At 42.5% G+C, this 19176-nt stretch overlaps 1 protein-coding gene across 1 annotated transcript; it reads right to left on the bottom strand.

The window, feature by feature from the left end:
- Nucleotides 1-450: 450 nt before the first annotated feature.
- LOC101781324 (protein SPIRRIG) lies at nt 451-18698 on the bottom strand. Its single transcript, XM_004981753.2, has 19 exons — nt 18112-18698; nt 15206-15275; nt 15018-15103; nt 14743-14878; nt 14603-14659; nt 14110-14283; nt 13646-13837; nt 13489-13554; nt 12884-12998; nt 11522-12651; nt 10569-11271; nt 10374-10476; nt 9172-10262; nt 7442-9092; nt 4303-7329; nt 3275-3583; nt 2827-3133; nt 2562-2708; nt 451-2193 (listed from the first exon to the last, which is right to left on the bottom strand). Exons 1-19 carry the CDS (start codon nt 18336-18338, stop codon nt 1027-1029), a joined length of 10758 nt encoding a protein of 3585 aa, XP_004981810.1. The 5' UTR covers nt 18339-18698; the 3' UTR covers nt 451-1026.
- Between the last annotated feature and the right edge of the window lie 478 nt (nt 18699-19176).

Genomic DNA, 19176 nt, shown 5'->3' with positions numbered 1-19176 from the left:
TAGCGTATCGCTTTCAACAGCTTGGTGTGCCCCTACCACCTACCTGTCCACTGCTGACAGGAACCGCCATTCTGCCAATGAAAGAGACGTTGTTGAGTCCAGTCTCCAACAAGAAGAGAAAATAGAAAATTAACAACTAATCGTAGGACCATGTGAGCGGATCCTTTTGATTGATTCACAAATCCGTCAATCTTAGTGCCGTCAGTCAGTCAGATCCAACGTGCAGGCCTAGATGAACCCCGCAAAGCGCAAATCTCTATGGGACGCGTCAAATGACAGCAAAAAGTGACCTCGCCGACTTGTTAATCCGTGGAGGCGTACGGCCACGTTTACAATTGCATCGCAAATGCGCGCCGGAATGATCTACAACAGATTATACTCCCAACTGAACCATGGATTCGCTTTGTTGAGCAAAACTCTTGCGTGCATGTATGTACGTGCAAGCGCAAATGATCTGACCGAACACAAGTAAACAAGGGTGCGCAAATTACACCCAGTCAAAGAATGAACAACAACACTTCAAGGGGGGGAGGGAGGGAGAGAAACTGAACCTAACACCTCTTTCCTTTGCTTCCGCAGCCCCAAACAAAACATCGAGACAATACATCATCATCGTCCGCCTCAAACCGGCACCACCAAAATTACCCTGTACAAACTTTACAAACACTGGCGCACCCTACAACCCCCCAGCATGAATCCTTTTCTCCTCAAAAAAACAAGAAGAGAAGGTACAGCCATCTGATAATTCACAGTATAAGATTATGATGTCAGCGCGGCGACGCCTCAATGGCCTCATCCACTTCATCCTTTCAACGTGTGTCTGTTGTATTTCAATTTCCCTCTGGCCCGAATCATCGAATGGCCAGGTCATGGGCATCCAAGGAAACCTTCATATACTCTGGTAGCACGCCGATCTGAGCTCTTTTCTCAATGCACGCCTATGCTCATCAGTTCTGGATGAGAGACCAGATATAATTTAATCAGCGCTTTCTACATGTGCAGATGAATCCCTAAATTTGACTGTCGCTATGAACCCTTGAAACTGTCGTCTTTCAATGACCACGAAAGCAAGTGACCGCTGGCATCCCCGCTAAGAAGCTGTTTCAGGTCCGGTGGTATACAAAGGGCAGTGACAGGATGCTTATGAGACTTGAGCACCTTCTGCAGAAGTAGCCTATACTCTGGTGTTTGGCCATTCAAGCTAAGCCCACCAGAAGGGATTGCAGGCGATTTGCTCTTGCTATTTACTGCCTCATCAGACGAGCAGTGCACCATTTTCCATACCTTAACAGCGCCACTTTGATGACCTGTCACATACCAGTTGGTGTCCTGCCAGTCCGAGTGTGTTGTGCTTGCCACAGATAAGATGAGGTCAGAAGGAAGCTGTGAGGTGTTCACCACAGCAAGGCAGTCCCCATTGATGCTCCAAACAGCAAAAAGAACACCAGCACCGGTCAGAATCTCACCAGTGAGGTTGTTCACATGTAGCGCAGATACTGATGCTGGGAACCTTGGTAGCTGCTTCACAAAGACCAAGCTTGTCAGGTCCCACAAAATAACAGAACAGTCGTCAGAGCCTGACACAATTAATGAGTAAGGCTGGCTGACATAGACGCAAGTTATCTTGCCCGTGTGAGCACACAAAGCCTTCTCCATTCTCAGGAGACGGCGGATGCCATCCTTCACAAATCGCCACACTGCAACAACTCCATCATCACCACCTGTGGTGAGAATATTGCCGTCATGGCTCACTCCAGTGCACTGAATTTGACTACCACCATGAAGGTTTTCATGTGTGGACAAAAGTCTATCCTGATCATATGTCAATATTCTCAAGCTTCGGTCAGGGAATCCCCAGGAAATGTATTCACTGTAAGCTATTGGCTTGAGCAAGCTGTTAGCTGCGGCAATTAGGATCTTATCATTGTAGGAGACAATCTGGGACACTGAAGATGCTGTCTTGCGAATCTCTTGTTGTGTAAGATAGGCGCTGTACCGTAGAGGATGAGGAGGGACTTTCCTGTCAGTCCGTCTTTGTGGGTGTGGTTTTTGGAATAACTGTTTTGGGGTCTGACCAAAATGGTTGATTTGTGCCAGTATTGAAGCCTTCATGGTAGGATCTGATACTGCATCAATATCAACATTGCCTTCATATGTGTAGTGATAGAAGACATTGACAGCATCTTCAGCTGCCTGCCATATATAAAACAAAATAAATATCAAAATCATGTCGGTAAATGAGTAATACTACCAAATGAAATGCATAACATGACCTACAGAAATACCCTCTGTTTCACATTACAAGTCACTTAATCTGTGCGTGGAAAGGAACCCCCGAAAAATAACTTTCCTAACATAATATGTGGTAATCATTGGTCAAAATTACATCTCAGAGACCATGCAAGTATAATAGGGAACATATAATATGAAGCAGATGGATTGATAGAAAAAGATGCTATCCTTGTTTCAAAACAAAACATATCTGTGCTGTGATGATTAGAGAGGGTAACAGCAACACCACTAGGGAAAAAATGCAAATGCAGAAACCAGAGATGCTTTACCTTTCCTCTCTGCTTATATCCAAAAATAAGATCAATCCAATGATGTAGATTCTCAGATACATAATCTGACTCCAATGCTTCCCGATGCTTCCTAATGAATTCTCTGGTACTGCCTTTAGCCCAAGGTGGCAGAACAACATCACCAACCTGAAAGCATCATTTAAGGAAGTTATTACATGCTTGCCTCCAACCGACCTGAGCTTTCCAGAGTCATTGCATCTGGTCTAGAGCAAAGATTAGTAGGTGCAATTTTGTGAAAGTATACCTTCTCTCCTGATTGCTTCTCGCCCAGATCCAGATTAAACCGGTTTTCCAAAAATTCAGGCAAATAATAGAACTCAGGGATCAGTTCTTTCACATCAGATGTGTTGCTTTTGCCAGCAGCACTTACCCATGTATCTTTCACACTGTTGAATAATCGATCTGCATGGTCAAATTGTCCACCCTGCAATTTCTGATTTTCTGTGCTAAAAGGAGGCAACCTCAAGAGATAGAAAAGGACAATTCCAGCACTTGAATAATGAGAACCATAATGAAACTTTGGTACGTCAGGGTCATCCCAGCTATCATATCTGAAAGGAACAAAAGAATGAATTTCAATTGAGAGTTAGACAAACAGACCTCAAGCATTTAGCAAATTTAAAAATGCTAGTTTTTTAAAAAAATTGAAAGAAAAACAAAAGGATAAAAATTGATGCTAGAGATGAACCAACCTCTTGCGAAATTCGTCTTCTCCTTCCTCTGTTTGACATCCCATAGGTTTATCAAGCTTGCGAAATGTCTGTGGATTTCTCAGATCTAAAGTATCGCTCTCATAATCTGCGAGAACCCATGGAAATACTGGGTACTGTGTGAGATCACTATAACCTCGACCAGCAAGTGTATTTAGATGCATGAGATATTGGAAGTTCGTAATTTCTCCACTTTGCCATCTTTTAGAAAACGATTTTGCCATGACTTTAAAAAGACGGCTCCCCTCACCGCTGTCCTGTTTAGAGGATGCTGATATGGTTGTGTCCAACCTGCAGAAAGGGGTGTTTTCTTCAATTATTAATAAGGTTCTCATGCTCAAGAAATCTAATGATAAGTAATAGCAAATAAAATGCCAGGTCTTGCAATTACAACTACAAATAGTTCACACAATGCAGAAGATAAAGGAAACATCTTCACCTATTAACTGCATGAGACATACAGAAGAACAGATAGCAAACATAAAAATCCAGTGTATCACTGAAATAGAGCTTACTATGGTGTTCTTTCAAAAGTCACAACACCGTGCAAGAAAAAAAAACATAATTGATATATAATTTTTTGGTGAAAAAGGCAGCCAGATTCCAGCGATATCAAGACTGATAATTCTAATAGAAAACCTATCGAGCAAGGAAAATGGAAATTGAGCCATGAACCTATGGAAAGTAGGAATATACTGTGGTTCCGATACTACATGTCCTAAATGCCAGAACTTACGACGACAAAAACAGTCAGTTGCATGTTTATCAAGCAAGGTGCTGACAAAAAAGTAACTTCACTCACATTGAAGAATGAATGTTAATTCCTCTGGAGCATGATGTCAAGAATTGCTACCTATTACCTTTCACACCATTATAGTTCTATAGATAGCCAATTAATTGTTTTGGATTCATTTTAAGTCTATTAGGAACTAGGAAGTGGTATCTTACTGCTATGCATTCACATGGTAACTACTGAGCATGTGTAACTGCAAGAGATTAAGAATACATACATGCTATTCCGCGGGAGATTCATGGCAATAAGGTTTCTGAAAACTTCTTCCCTCTCCTTTTTGTGGAAAACTAGAAGCTCATTGCAACCATCCATGCTGAAAATTTCTATTGCGACAGGGCGGAGCTGGTAATCACGTTTTAGTAGCTCATGAACACTATCAAGCTTCCACATATGCCATGGATGAGGCAGATTGCTGCTGCTGCAAAGCTTCTCCTTACCCCAAGCACCTCCGTTATATGCCCATGCTCTGCCACCAAGACCGACCTTTGCTGTCGCACCCCACATGGAAGGTGATTTCAGCTGAGATTCACTGCTTCCCATTATATCCTTGTTTACACCTAAAGCTTGATCAATGACGGAGAGCTCATCTTCACTGCTCTTTTCACAAATGCAATTGGAATCATCAATGTAGAAGTTCTCAATAATGTATAAGCAAAGTTCTCCTATTAGAAATATTCCATCGCGTTTATCAAGACCTGCAACCCTTTCACAGTTGTACTTATGCCTTATTTTCTCATAGGGTTCCAGATAGGGTCGGATAAGGTATTCACCATTGTCAAGCAACTCCTTTTCTGATTTATCCTCCGAAGTTTTTGCATCAGTACCTTTTACTGAAGGTGCCCTCCTTGGCGAACTAAGTTCAGATTTACCATGGTGACTCTCTGTCATGTGAAAAGAAAGGGAACTTGATTTTGCTCCAAATTCCGTAGCAGAATGAAGGCTTTGTTCATTAATGCTACTTTTATCATCAGTCCAGCCAATTGGAGCTGAAATTGTGCTTCCTCCTTTGAATATGTCGTCATCGTCTTTGAACGATGCAAATTCAGCAGCATCAAGATCCTTCTGTTCAGTGCCATAATCCAAAAGATTCAAGCCTGACATTGTATCTGACCCAGATGTCATCAACAAGTCTCCATCCTCTTTACTGGTCATCTTAGCATCATCGAATCCAAGGTTGCTGGTTAGAACATTCTGAATAGTATCTATCTTAAATTTGGAGTGTTCAAGTTTCTTCCGCATTCTATATGGTCCTTCAACAGCACATAGCTGCCACGCAGGTTCTGTGGATGATTGCCGCATGGGAAAAATACCTCTCTCGTGAACAAGTTCTTGGAGCTGGCTTTGCCACTCACTTTCCCCATGCAATATCCATCCGTATTTATCTTGACGGATTGCTCTTAGCTCTGTAGACATCACATCACGAACCAAATCAAGATTATACCTCCGCTCATTTATCTGTTCCCAGTGCCTGACATCTAGTTTTACAGATTCCCGAGATTTCCGTCCCATCTCTTTCCTGCGCCTGACTTCCATTCCTTTTATTCTCACGCCAGGAAATTTTGCTGAGCCAGTAATATATTGAACCCACATTATTAATGCGCACTGGTCCAACACTTTACTTATTGTTTGCTGAGAACTTTGGAGCCATTCAAAAAACATTGAGGTACTTCCAGTGAGCAATTTGTCAAGTCCTCCATGAAGGATGTCCAGTTGCTGCCCTTGGTTAGGCTTACAAACTAAAAGGTCCTCAAGAGATTGGCGACGATGCACTACCAAGTATTTAAGTAAATCAACCGCCAAGTTTTGAGCTGTTAGTCTCTTGTCTTGGAGAAGTGCCATTAAATTTATGCAGAAACAACACATTAGATCAGTATCAACATTGCTTGGGCAGAGCACCAGTCTCTTGTTGGCAATTAGAAGCTGAAGAACTGTACAAATATCAACAGAAAAGTCTTCCTGATGAGGTTTAGAAGCTAAACTCCTCCCAGTTTCTGTTAGGAATGCAAGATTTGCAAGTAGATCATCTTCCCCCATACTTTTAAGGAATGTTGGCAGGAAACAGTACATTATCATCCGGTTTGTGTTCTTCAATATGGCATGGATGTAAGGATCAAGTTGCCTGCTTCCTCGAGCAATGGACAAAATACCTTTACCTGGAGGCACAGCATCTTCGATACGGCCATCTTTGTTAGCAAGCTGCAACATGGACATTAAAAATTCTAGCGTTTGTAGTACCCTGAGTGGGGTTGGAAAGCAGCCCATGTACACACGATCAACTATCATCCAGCAAAGTGGGTCCAAATTGGCAGACCAGCGGCTCTTGTCAAGTTTCTTCCCATCTTCTTCATCATCAAGCAAGAGCTTTCTTTCAAGGAAGTTCATCAATCTGCTTAGGCACAAGCCTTGAAAAACAAGAGCAGATTCAATATCAACAAACAAGGGTACGGACTCCAAAACGCTCTCAATAAAAAGTGTTGCTTTAAACTGCTCTGATATAATGTCAGCAAGGATTTGAGCAACAAAATCTAGAACAGCAGTTGCTCCTGCAGAACATGGGCCACCCCCATAACCTAAATCATCTATGTCAAGCAAAAGCTTGGAACTGATTGGGAAAAGGGTATTCACGGCAGGCGAACTCTGAATATGTGTCTTCGGATCTGGGGATGAGTCCAGGTCTATCCCAGATATAGATGAAGCCATGGATGGAGAGGCTGTCAGGTGTCTACCATCACTATATGATCCTGCACTACCAGGCCAAGATGTGAATGGAGCCATTGGAGATGCAGAAGGGGTACTAGCCGCTCTGTGGGTTGATCTCTCGGATAAAACAGGGGATCCAACATTATTCATAGAAACAGAGTTGGGTGAATCAGTTACTTGGTGGGATTCAGCAATGCCATTTGCACTGGGTGCTGTGATCCGTCCTTGATCATGAGCATTATTAAACATTTGGTTTGCTTGACCATTTAAAACCTTAGTACTGAGCTCCTGCTCCCGATTCGAAGAATCATCTGCTTTTACTTCAGCGGTTTCAAAAGCGTTCGGCACGCCGGTACTTTCTGAACTGGAACTTTTTGGCTCCTGAGGAAAACTTGTTACACTCATTGTATTGGCAGATTGCTCCTGATCATGTGGTAAACTTGAAAAGGTGTCCTTTGAACTTCCATTGTCATTGTCATGGACATTCTTCTCATCAGTTGCAGCAGTTGTAAGATCTTTTGCCATCTTCAGAGCACAATCAGACCTACATAACCAAACCAAGGCTTATTATAAACATCTCTGCACCAAGTAACATGATATATTGCTGTGGGAAAAAAAAGTAACATGATATATGCGCATTGACACATTGTACAAACCTTACACAAGAAAAATATAAATCAACACAGCTTTCCAGGAAATCATGCCGCCTGCAAACAGCAGAGAATGGTGCGCACATCTTTGCCAGATCAACCATGAACCTCAATATTGAAGTAGCAACAGCAGGTGCTGCTGCTTCACCACCCATTAACCTTGCTGCATATGTCTTATGCATCAGAGCTTCACCTTGAAGATCACCTCCCATGTCCGAGGTCGCCTCATCAAGATCAGCAACCAAGGTGCCACTAAGATGTGAAAGATTGCTATTCTGGTGTGCAAGCATAGATTTCATAATCAAGGAATCAAATGTAGCTTTTGCCATTGCAATTATAGTGTCCAATAGATCCACAAACTTCAATTCTCCATAGTTTCCATCGCTAGGCATGAGAGCATGGAAATCAAGCATTCGGACCTCTGGTACTCGAGGATAAACAGGCTTCCCAAACACCAAACAAAACAATATATAGTATATTTCTGGAGAATCGTGAAAGCTTGGAAGCACATGATTCAACCCTTGAAAACCTCCACTTGCACGAAACTTCAGTGCAAATGTAGTTGATGATGTAAGGCAAACTCCTAAAAGAGTCGTGATCCATCTCATGCTAGTTGGATGTACAGCTTCATCAAGGAAATATGTGACCAGTCTGGACGAGACAACTTTATGCCATTGTTCCAGCAATTCTTCAGCATTTATGGTTACTTGTAGATCAATAAGCATTTCCAATAACATGTTCCTCACAATAACATGCTTTCCCATAGCCTCCCGGACAATCTGGTGGTTTGGTGTAAGCTCTGGAGGATCAAATGTCATTATTATGAATCTTACAACAAGTTCCAGCTCAGAAGCTAGAAAACCATCCTCCAGGATGACACCTAGTAGCACAACTAGCTTCTCCAGCACGGGAATTTCAACATCACCACGTTGTAAAGTAACAAGAAGATGCTGAACAAGATTGATCCGGCGCAGTATTGTAAGGTTGTGATTTCGGAACCAATGCATGGATACCATCCTCTCGAGAAATCCAAGAAGTGTTATTTGCACTGATATAGGAGCAGCAACCCATATAGTCCAGTCCAAGAGAACGTGTTCGACCATATCAGCATTTGACAAGACTATGAATTCAGAACTCTGGCCAGCTAAGTCAGCATTCTCCAGCTCAGACAAGTGGCTAAATGAATCCTTTTGAGGTGAAAATTCATCTAGATCCCCATGTGATCCACCGGACGACACATCATCGCCAAACTTGGGTAAGGTAAGATCATCAAGGCTGGCATCTGGGGACATCCCAGATGCATAGCTTGCTGTCCGATTTATCTTTGATTTCTTTGGCTCAGGAAAGGAAGCTTCACAGGCAGCAATACGGAAGAAGATATCGAGAGATTGCATATCAAATAGTGACATTCTCCTATGCAGAAAAAGTGCAAGAAGATGATAACCCCTCAAGGCCTGCATGTTTTTTACATTTTGATGGCTCTGCTGAAGAGATAATGCAAGCAGCTCCAGCGCCATATGCAGCATATCCCTAGTTTCAGCAGCTTCAACAAGAGCAAGCACAACAGGCATCCCACCGACTGTTTGAACAGTGTCACCAATTGTGCACTGATTACAGATGTAAACATCACCACTTAGACGTCCATATCTTGGTATACCTGTCAATATGAACAACTAATTGAATTTTGGTGTATTGCAATTCAAAAACAAAAAAAATAGCTAGACGACATTGCACACCTCCTATTGGGGATGCAGCAGCAGAAGTTGGATCAACAAGGTTCAGCAACGAAAGGGTCCCAGATGCTCGAAAAGCATCTGATGAGGTTCCATCAAATGCAAATATTAGCTTCCTACCAGACAATTGTAAGGAGAGATTTCTTAACCTTTCCATGTCCCAAACAATTCCACTGATCTCAAGTCTAGAGTTTCCTTGTTTCATTGAACTGTCAACACGCTGGCTACTTGAAGATGCAGGTACATCCACTTCTAATGAATCCAGGATTGCCATTACCTCCCCACCACAGGCCCAATTTGGTACAAATCTCAGAAGATCAGTGTCCTGGAACAATCCTCGATACCCTTGCCCAAGAATGTACATGAAACAAATGCCCCCGGGTGTCAAGACCTCCTCAAAAAGATAACAACACCTGAGCCTCCATGACATATCAGAAACTTTCCCACGGATAGTAGGCGTGCCAAGTGTTACTTGCAAAGATTTACCAAACGGGGATGGTGAGTATCCAAGCTTCCCAGTGTGCCTCAGCTTTCCATCAAGATACAGGCTAGCTACACTTGCTTGGAAAAGACCAGCTAGTGCATTTGGCTTACTATGAACAACAGCAAGATGATGCCATTTTCCTTCTTCCATTTCAATGCCAGGAAATGACAATGAACTTGAACTGCCCGTAGATATAGTAAAAACACCATTATCATGTAGATAAAGTTCAGCATATAGAGTGTTGGCATCATCCACTGCACCTACAGAAAACATGCGCAAAACATGCCCACTCCTTTTACCATAGGCCCCTTTAGATGTTTTTTCTGTTTCCTTCGGCTGGCCTTTAAAGAAGTTCTGAAATTGGAACCAGCAAACAAAAGAGTACCCAGAAACAGGCGGCCATGTTCTTTCTCCTAATGAAACTTGAATAGATGCATGGCCGGCTTTGCTCATGTCCATTTCAATAAAAGGAGCTAGAGACACATTTCCATGTCTGGTATCTTCCATTTGAATCAATTTGTCCATCATATTAACAAAAAGATGACCTGAACGCTTCACTTTCAGCTGAAGAATATATCTCACAAGAAGTCTTAGCTCGGAGGAAGACAACCTGGGAAATAGAAGAGAAATCATGTACCACAAAACAAGAAGATGGAATTGCCCTCAAAAAAAAACAAGAAGATGGAATTGTTGCGATGAAAATGCAATGGATATAACTGACCTGTAAGCACCTAGCAGTTCAACAATTCTCAAGGCATGATTAAGAATAGGAGAGGAGCCCTCCAAAAACGGGCTGATTGTCTCAAGTAGAAGGCCAACACATCCTGCGTAATGAAAGAGTAACAAAAAAACATAAGGTGCCCTTGTCAAAATGAGTCAAAAGAAAAAGGGTAACAAGAATTTCTTTTGTCCATACCAACGGAAGTTAAATTCTCCTGGTTGAATGGACCAGCATTTGCTAGCTTCTCAATGAATCTCAGCAACTCAAGTTGCACTTTAGGTGTAAAAACCAGCAAAGAACGGATCAACACAACAACTGCACTAGCATTGTACACGCGCTCCTTGTCAAGCCTTGAAAGTCCAAATGATGTTGCAGATAAGAAGCTCGATTCATCCTCTGAGGTTTCAGATGAAATGCACTCTACTTGCAAGTTACTCGTGGGTGGAAGAACAATCTCAAGTGCAAGCTCAAGCAAAAGCAAAATAACTTGTTTTTCACAGTCCACACAGAGCAACCCAGACTCAGAGAGCAGATCATAGAAAGTGTTCGACGAAAGTATTGTGTGCAGCCTTACCCTATTGACAGAATTGTTGCATACTGCAGCTGTCATTGCTCGCAATAGAAAACCAAAGATCTTCATATGAGTATGTAAAGATGATTCAGTCTCTTCATTTTCGCTGTCGTTCTGGAAACTATGCAGCATTGTCAGTAGCAGGGAAAATCCAGTGGCTTCTCCAAAAATTCTTTGTGCTGAACTATTTGCCCCAAGAATGCGCCACAAAGCACCAAATGTATCACATTTTGCATCATTATCAAGCTTGAATTGAGAACCTGATGAGGTTGATACCATCCCACTCTTCAAGATTTCAACCAGTGATCCTATTTCTTCTGGATGAGCCTGAAAACAGAAGTATTCATATGTAAAGTTAGGTCAAGTTCACATGCATGCCACTGCTGCTGCTAAAAAAATCACTAGGCATGGTCAGAAATATACAGTGAGCATAGGAAAGTGAAGTCCTTCAACTTGAACATGTGCTCCACCAAGACTCATGAATTAGAGAATTTAACATTTAGGCTCCTAAACTAAAAATGTTTCAGAAGAAAAATGCTTTGTTGTTTTCATGGGATAGTCAGCTACAAACACAAACCTGAAGAGAATCTTCAATTATCAGGCATGACAATAGTCGTAATACACCAGATCTGTGACTTTCAGATACCAAGAAAGGAAGAATGATGTTGACGCCATTGGACGATCGGAATGATTGCTGGTTAGGCTCAGCTCTTTTCAGCAGATAAAAAAGACAATCCCATGCAACAGTAATTGTTCCTTCATCTTCAAACATGGGAAATTTTGCGGAACTAGAAGCCATTAACTTTGGCGAAAGAATTGCATCTTTGTTGTCCACCGTCTTCTGAAAATTACTTGCATTAGATATCCTCTCTGTAGACTCAAAGGCCTTGTTGTGTTGCTCATCTCCAAAGAAAAGCTTGTTTTGCTTCAAGTCATCTAACAATACCCCCAAGACACCAACTTCTCTGAGAACTTTCTTGTACTGCTGATCAAAGGAGAGGAGCTTAACGAAGAACGAAAGCACTGTATGCTTAAGACTAGTAGAAATTGGTTGTTGCAATAAGCAACAGAGTGACAACAACTCCTGCTCTGGAATGCAGTTTACAACCGTGACAGCATATTCCAAAATTTTTAAAATGACCTCTTGTAGTGCTGCAGGGAAGCTGCCCATGTTTAGGATAAAAAGAGGAACTGTACGTAGTTGTTGGCACAGCTTGTAATTTTCAAGATGGCTCGAGAAAATCTTGAACATTCTATTGAGAACTTCAGCTTGCACTTCCAAGTTGTCTGCCTTCAGAAAAATATCTTGTAGCATCTGAATGGCATCAAGATCTTTTACCTTGGGGCTACTAACTTCCATCACCTCATCAAATTTGTCAGCAGATGGAGTTCGGCTTCTGTTGTGCCCTGTTCCTTTCGCGTGAGAGGATTTTAAACTTTTACCACCACCATTTTCAGAGGGTCCAACTTGTGACAAATTTACCAGAACATCAAGCAACCTAGACAACTGAGGTGAAAGGTCACATGAGAATATATCTTGTTCTAATCTGTGAGAAGGATCGAACCCATCCTCTCCGCTTACTAACTTGGATGAGGATTGGAGAGTCTGGTTTTTGTGTAAGCTACAAAGTGTAAGAGCAAACTGAACAAGGAACTGGTAACCATGAGCATTGTGTATGTCTTCCCTGAGCCTTATGGACCCAGATTCTGCAAAGTAAACCAAATACTAAATATTAGCCCAAGACAAGAATTATCATTTAATCTGTACAGTAACAAAGCATTTAGTCCCAAACAAGTCAGGATAGGCTAGAGATGGGAGCCCAACCAGAACCACACAGACCAAAAAGGCCATTTAATTTCTACACGTTGAAAAATACTGAATCAAAGCATCTCTACTCGGAAGAAATACGTCTGAGTGGCAAAGTTTGTCAGTACTTACCAGGCCTGTAAGACAACTCAACACATTCCAGTAACAAATCCACAATGCCCATGGTGTAAGCAGCATCACCACTCTGAGGATTGAAATCTTTCACAGCCATAAGGAGTACTTTAATCTAAAAGACATGATAGGAAAGGGTCAGTAAGATTGAACAGACATATGTGCACAAGAATAGATGTTTTCCAGTAAAATAATAGAAGGAAAACTGCCACAAGATGGCAGCCCAACACCACAATGGGGAGTGGTCAAATCATGGCATGCTGCCAGCACAGATCCTAAAAAAGTGATTGGAAAAAGGAGAGAAAACAGAACTTTGGTAGCCCAGTTACAATGGTTTAGCTGGCGATCCAAAAAGGATCAGCCTGATTTCTGAAAGAATGCCTAAATGAAATACTACGATATTTAAATGAAGTTTTTCCTGTTGTTTGAGAACCTAATGTCCTAATACCAACAGATAACAGCTAGACATATTTAGTTCTCTGTGAAGATCGAATAACTAAGGATGATTGCTACATGCTATTTTGTACTTTCATGTCAAGAAATCCAACTAAAACCAAGAACAGGACAGCATTTCATCCACAATAAAGAGCAGATAGATGATGTACCAACTGGTGCTTCCTGATGTACTTGGCAGAAGTCCCATTGTCATTTGCAAGAAGAAGACCAAGAACCTGCTCAGTTATGAACATAATATATTTAGCAACTGTTGATGCAGCAGAAACATGACCCTCCAAAACATGATGTTATATCATTTCAAATTACCTGCATTGCATGGCGATGAAGCTGAATTGTGTGAAGGGGAACAATACCATCCCTGAATTGCGAAAATACAGAGAGCGAACCATTTGCAACCATGTGGAAAAGGACTTGTAGGGCATCATCTTCAATTAAACTTGGTGCAGCAGATTGATGGCTCGACAATGCTTTCATTATATGTATTACGCTCCCCTCAATCTCCATAGAACAGAAACAAGAATAGAAGTCAAAACCTTTGTTGACCAGGATAAAATGATAGCAAGAAATATAGTCACCTTATACCACATATGAACATGAAGCAAAAGACTTGTAATAAACTGATAATACAGGTGGATACAGCAGAATGGTGAAACACAAAGCTCAGCCAACCCTATGTTAAATACTTAAATGATTTATGATTTTGTGTATCTCAACAATAAAGTCTTGCAAAGGAAGTCCTGTTTCTACGAGAACCAGAAGATCGGCATTACCTCAAGCCGTCGTGATTGTGTTGGATCCAATTTTTTGCTTTCCTCAATTTTTGAACCTGCTTGGCGAGCAGGAGAGGTACTTGGGGAGTACTCATTGGGATTCAATAGAGAATTGAGGATATATATAAGGCAGCACAAAATACCAGAGTCCAACAGAGGCTGCTTATCATTAGTCTGTAACCAAGAAATTAAACATCACAAGATATGCTTGTTAGTTTAAACATTTCATAGTTATGTTTCATATTGGATACAAAATATGAGCACCAGTGAGCAAGTCTATATCGTAGCTAAGTACATTTTTATCCATGAGCCACCCGACACCCACCCCAATACCCTTTGAAACTAATTGCGTGAGAAAGCAGATGCCTCTTGCTTCTTCATCTTATTCATTACATTCACTAATTTGCGAAGTACTACAGACATTGCCTTGAAAGAAAACAGAATATATGAACAACAGAATCTGTTTTGATCAAATTATAGCAATTGCACTAACCTCTGTCACAAGAACTTCGACTGCGTACAACAAGTTCGATCCTGGACATATACCAAGCTGGATTGTGGAAAGAAAAGGGTTATAAGAGACGGCCACCTGGAACCTAGAAATTGCACTATATAAACAATACAAGAACAAACCTCCGTGATATCTGAAAAGAAGCCAATAACATCAGCAACACGCAGTGATCTTCCTTTGCTGTGGATTCTTAGTTTCTCTACATCGGTAACAAAAGCTCTTCCAATAACAAAAGAAAAAACATGTGCTTCTACTAACCTGTAGAAATTATGAAGGAAAGAAACAGAAGACTAATATTCAGTTTTTTACATAAACGATAGATATGAACTCAACAAAATAAGAGCAATATAACAGCATAAATAATTAAAGTAGTGTGTGCAATTGTAAAGAATCATACTTTGCAACTAATTGAGCTACACTAGAATGCTGCTTGACTAGCCTACAGAAGACATCTACAGCCAAATTTAAGGCCCTTTCTTTCTCCTGCAGCGAAAAAAAAAACAGAACAAAATGTTAAGGTAAGAACCAGCTCAAGTTGTGATTATTGATGTATGGTGAGAAAAACAAAAACAAGCGCCAGGGTACCTTTTCAGAGCTGGAAGAGCGAAATTCCTCCCAGAACCTCCTGAAGTCCGATTCCAACTCATCTTTTCCCCTGAGTACAATTGAAAGAATGATAAAATGGAAAACATGAAGAGCTTTTGCGGCACATAATCATTTACTTGAAACAGCAGAACCAAATTCCTAATGAATATTTTAAATGAAGAACACAGATCCTTGATTTGATTGTTGTAAGCTAGAATACAAGAACTTAGGGGGTGTTTGGATACTAGGTGCTAAACTTTAGCAGTGTCACGTCGGATGTTCGGATGCTAATTAGGAGGACTAAACATGAGCTAATTATAAAATTAATTGCAGAACCCCGAGCTAATTCGCGAGACGAATCTATTAAGCCTAATTAATCCATCATTAGCAAATGGTTACTGTAGCACCACATTGTCAAATCATGGACTAATTAGGCTTTAATAGATTTGTCTCGCGAATTAGGCCCTGTTTGGCACGGCTCCACTCCTAAACTCCAGCAACTCCATCAAAAAATTCAGCCAAACACCCCAACTCCAAAACTCCATGGAGTTGCCAACTCCATGGAGCTATAGTGCAAATGGAGGTGGAGTTTTGGAGCACCTCTTTTGCTGCTCCAGAAACCTCTCTTTTGAACCTCCTCGTGGAGTTGGTGGATAATTACCCACCAATGTCACTGGTTATGGAAAAAAATGTTTCGTTCTATTCTATTGTTCCCCGTCGTCAAGGCCAGTCGCCGCCCAGCGCCCGTCGCCGTCGCCGCCCAGCGCCGCGCTCGTCGCCGCCCAGCACCGCGCCCGTTGTCGCCCGTCGCCGCCCCGCGTCGCGCCCGTCGCCCGTCGCCGCCCCGCGTCGCCGCCCGTCGCCACCCGTCGCCGCCCAAGCTGCCCCGCCGCCCGTCGCCGCCCACCCCGCCGCCTGTCCCGCCGCTCGCCGCCCACCCCGCCGCCTGTCCCGCCGCTCGCCGCCCAGCCCGCCGCCCACCCTGCCGCCCGTTGGCATATTGAAAGTGGAAGATTTTAACAGACCAAGGGAAACATTTGAAAAGTCTTTTGAGTTTCACTCCTCCTGACCATGTTCATCCATTCATTTACAGCATATGTTGGGATATTGAAAGGGGATAGATGGATGTAAAATACACACAACCCGTTGGCATATTGAAAGGGGAAGAAGAAGATGGGATAGAGAGGATGACAAGTGGGGTCTTAATTGGGGGCAACAATGGAAATCCACACTGAAATCGATCTTTTTGGAGCTGAGAGCACCCATCTAGCCAAACATCCCATTTTAGTTCTGGAGTTTTGGAGCGGAGCTGGCTCCATGTGGAGTTCTGGAGTGGAGCAGCTCCACCCGGAGTTGGAGCCATGACAAACAGGGCCTTAGACTCCATCTGTGCAATTAGCTTTGTAATTAGCCTATATTTAATACTCCTAATTAGTATCCAAACATCCGATGTGACAGGTGCTAAACTTTAGCTGGTGGTATCCAAACACCTAACCTATGGAGCATATACTATCATGTGCGAGAGCGCGTACAGTAATATGTGATCCATAGATCCATACACATACATGAGTTAGCTTGCAGAGATTGGCAGAAAACTAAAAGGTAAAATAGAAACCTAGCATATAAGAGGTAAACTTCTGTTATCAGGTCCAAATGCTATACCCGTTCCAAGAAAACATAACTGATAACATAGTATCTGTCCCTTTACCGAGTGATTACACAGTTAGTTCGGGAAATGGATAGTATAATGACAAGTGCATGAATGAGTAAGCCGTTGTTCTTTCCTAATAGTGTAATGGTGTTTCACAAACACTGCAGCATTGCCAATAAGAAAATGAACAATCAGGAATCTTAAATTCCCAACCAAAATTAAGCACGTATGGCTAATAAATCTCCATTCCCCAGTAAACTAGATAATTTATTCTATATATATGATCTCTATGAAATGGGTCCAAAGCAGCTAATCGTGTAACTACACATTGATAACATAGCAACCCTCATCAGCCATTGTCCAGCCAATACAATGCAGCAGAAAGGAGGTCGCGGAGAATATTAACCATTATCCCCGCATATCAATATGGTAGTACTATCGATAGTAGCAACTGACTATGACCCTAGCAGGACATTCATTATAAGTATCTAGCTAGCGCATGAAATCTAACAAGATTCAATGAAGGCATAAGTATATCCATAGCAGAGCAGTAACTCAAGAAACAACCTACAGCACAGTCAATCAAACTACACAGCACCTTAGAATGGTAAGTGCCACAATGCATCCCAGTTCAAACATCGAACTGCAAATCAAGCGACTTGTCAAATTAACCCCAGTGGCGATGACTAAACGTTGCACTTTCTCTACTACGATAAATGCAAAATCCCACAGTTTTGTTAGTTTTCAAAAGCACGTGCAAAAACACAAGAAACCAAAAGGACAAGGGCCATAGCCTTCAGACATAGAAATCCTAGAATTGACTATGCAGCTAACGAATCGCGCAACCACCATCCTAGTCCGGCATCATTTCTCGCCAAGGCACCGTCCTAATCCAGCATATTGCTACCGAAGTCACCATGTCTACCATAGAGCAATACCAAAACGACGTGTAGTTTGTCACCAAGCTCCAGCTAAAAAGGCATTCAGTTGTATCAATCCTACAAGTCAAAACCTTAATATGACGCATAATCCCACATCTACCAACCAAATCACCAAACAGGCAACCAAATACGGGCAGATGAAACGGAAAAGCAAGCATCTGAGATCGAACGTTCCCCGAATCCAAATCCGATCGCCATTGCTAAACCCGGAAAGCGAGAGCAACGAGATCGCATCGGAGCTGGCTATGCATCACCGGATTCGATACAGGCAACGCGAGACCCGTTGGGCGTTTGACTCGGCTAGGGGAACCCACCTGGCTGGGGACGCGGCGGCAGAGGGCGAGCTCCCGGCCGCCGCGTCGAAGCCGCCCTCGTCCCCGCCGGTGGAGGCGGAGCTGAGCCTCGGGGTGGCGAGGTCCTGGTCCGCCTGCTGGCGACGAAGCGGCGACCCCGGCGGCGGCGGCGGGGGGGGCGGCGGCTGCTGCTCCTGCTGCTGGCCGGCGGCGAAGACGACCTTACTAAGCAATGTGGACCATTTCATGGTGCCGACCCCTCATCCGGCGCGCAGATCCCGGCCGGATCCCGCCGATTCGCCGGAATTCCGACGCGATTCCCCGCCTCCCCTTGTTTCTCCGAATAAATTTTTTATTCACGTTGTTCCTCGCCTCCGCCTCCCGCTCGTCGCCTCCGACCTCCTATTTTTGCTGTTGTCTGTTGCTTGTGTTTTCTCTACCTCCTCGTTTTCTTTTTTGTTTCCTCTTTTTCACCCACGCGCCTCCGCCCCTTCTCTCTCCTCTCTTCTACCTCGCCGCGACGCCGCCTCTCTTCTGCCTGCTCTGCTCCGTCTATTCGAGTTTGCAACATTTGAGTGTGTCCTCTGTAAATGGTGGTTGGCTTCGTTGCCTGGTTGCTTGCTATGCTTCCATATGATTTTTATTTCTTTTCTTTTTTTATTTAATTTGTTTCTTGTAGGTAACATCGTAACAACAATACTATGACCTTGTCTGACTACTGACTTTTTTTCATGCGTGTTTATACTCTTTTATCTTTACGACTTTTCTAGAGGAGAGCTATGTGTTCCTACTATTTCCCCTTTTATGATGGTGCCATATTTGATGTAAGGTACAAAATTAAAAATGGTCACATTGGCAAGCAAAAAGGATAATTTTTAATGGACGAAATAATTTATTTACTTTTTGTTTCTCTAAATATTTTTTTTTCATCAAGGCTTCTTGTTAACATACACAACGGTCGATGTAGATCAGCATTTACAAAAATAGTACTATAAAATTAAACTTAAAAATGATTCATCTTTTATTGAGTGCAGTTATGGTAGATACCTCTAGCGCTGGCACCTGCGTTGAAAAGAGGTTGAGGCA

The sequence above is a fragment of the Setaria italica genome, chromosome IX (assembly GCF_000263155.2).
Source record: "Setaria italica strain Yugu1 chromosome IX, Setaria_italica_v2.0, whole genome shotgun sequence".
Taxonomy (NCBI): domain Eukaryota; kingdom Viridiplantae; phylum Streptophyta; class Magnoliopsida; order Poales; family Poaceae; genus Setaria; species Setaria italica.
This window is presented reverse-complemented; position numbering and strand designations above follow the sequence as displayed.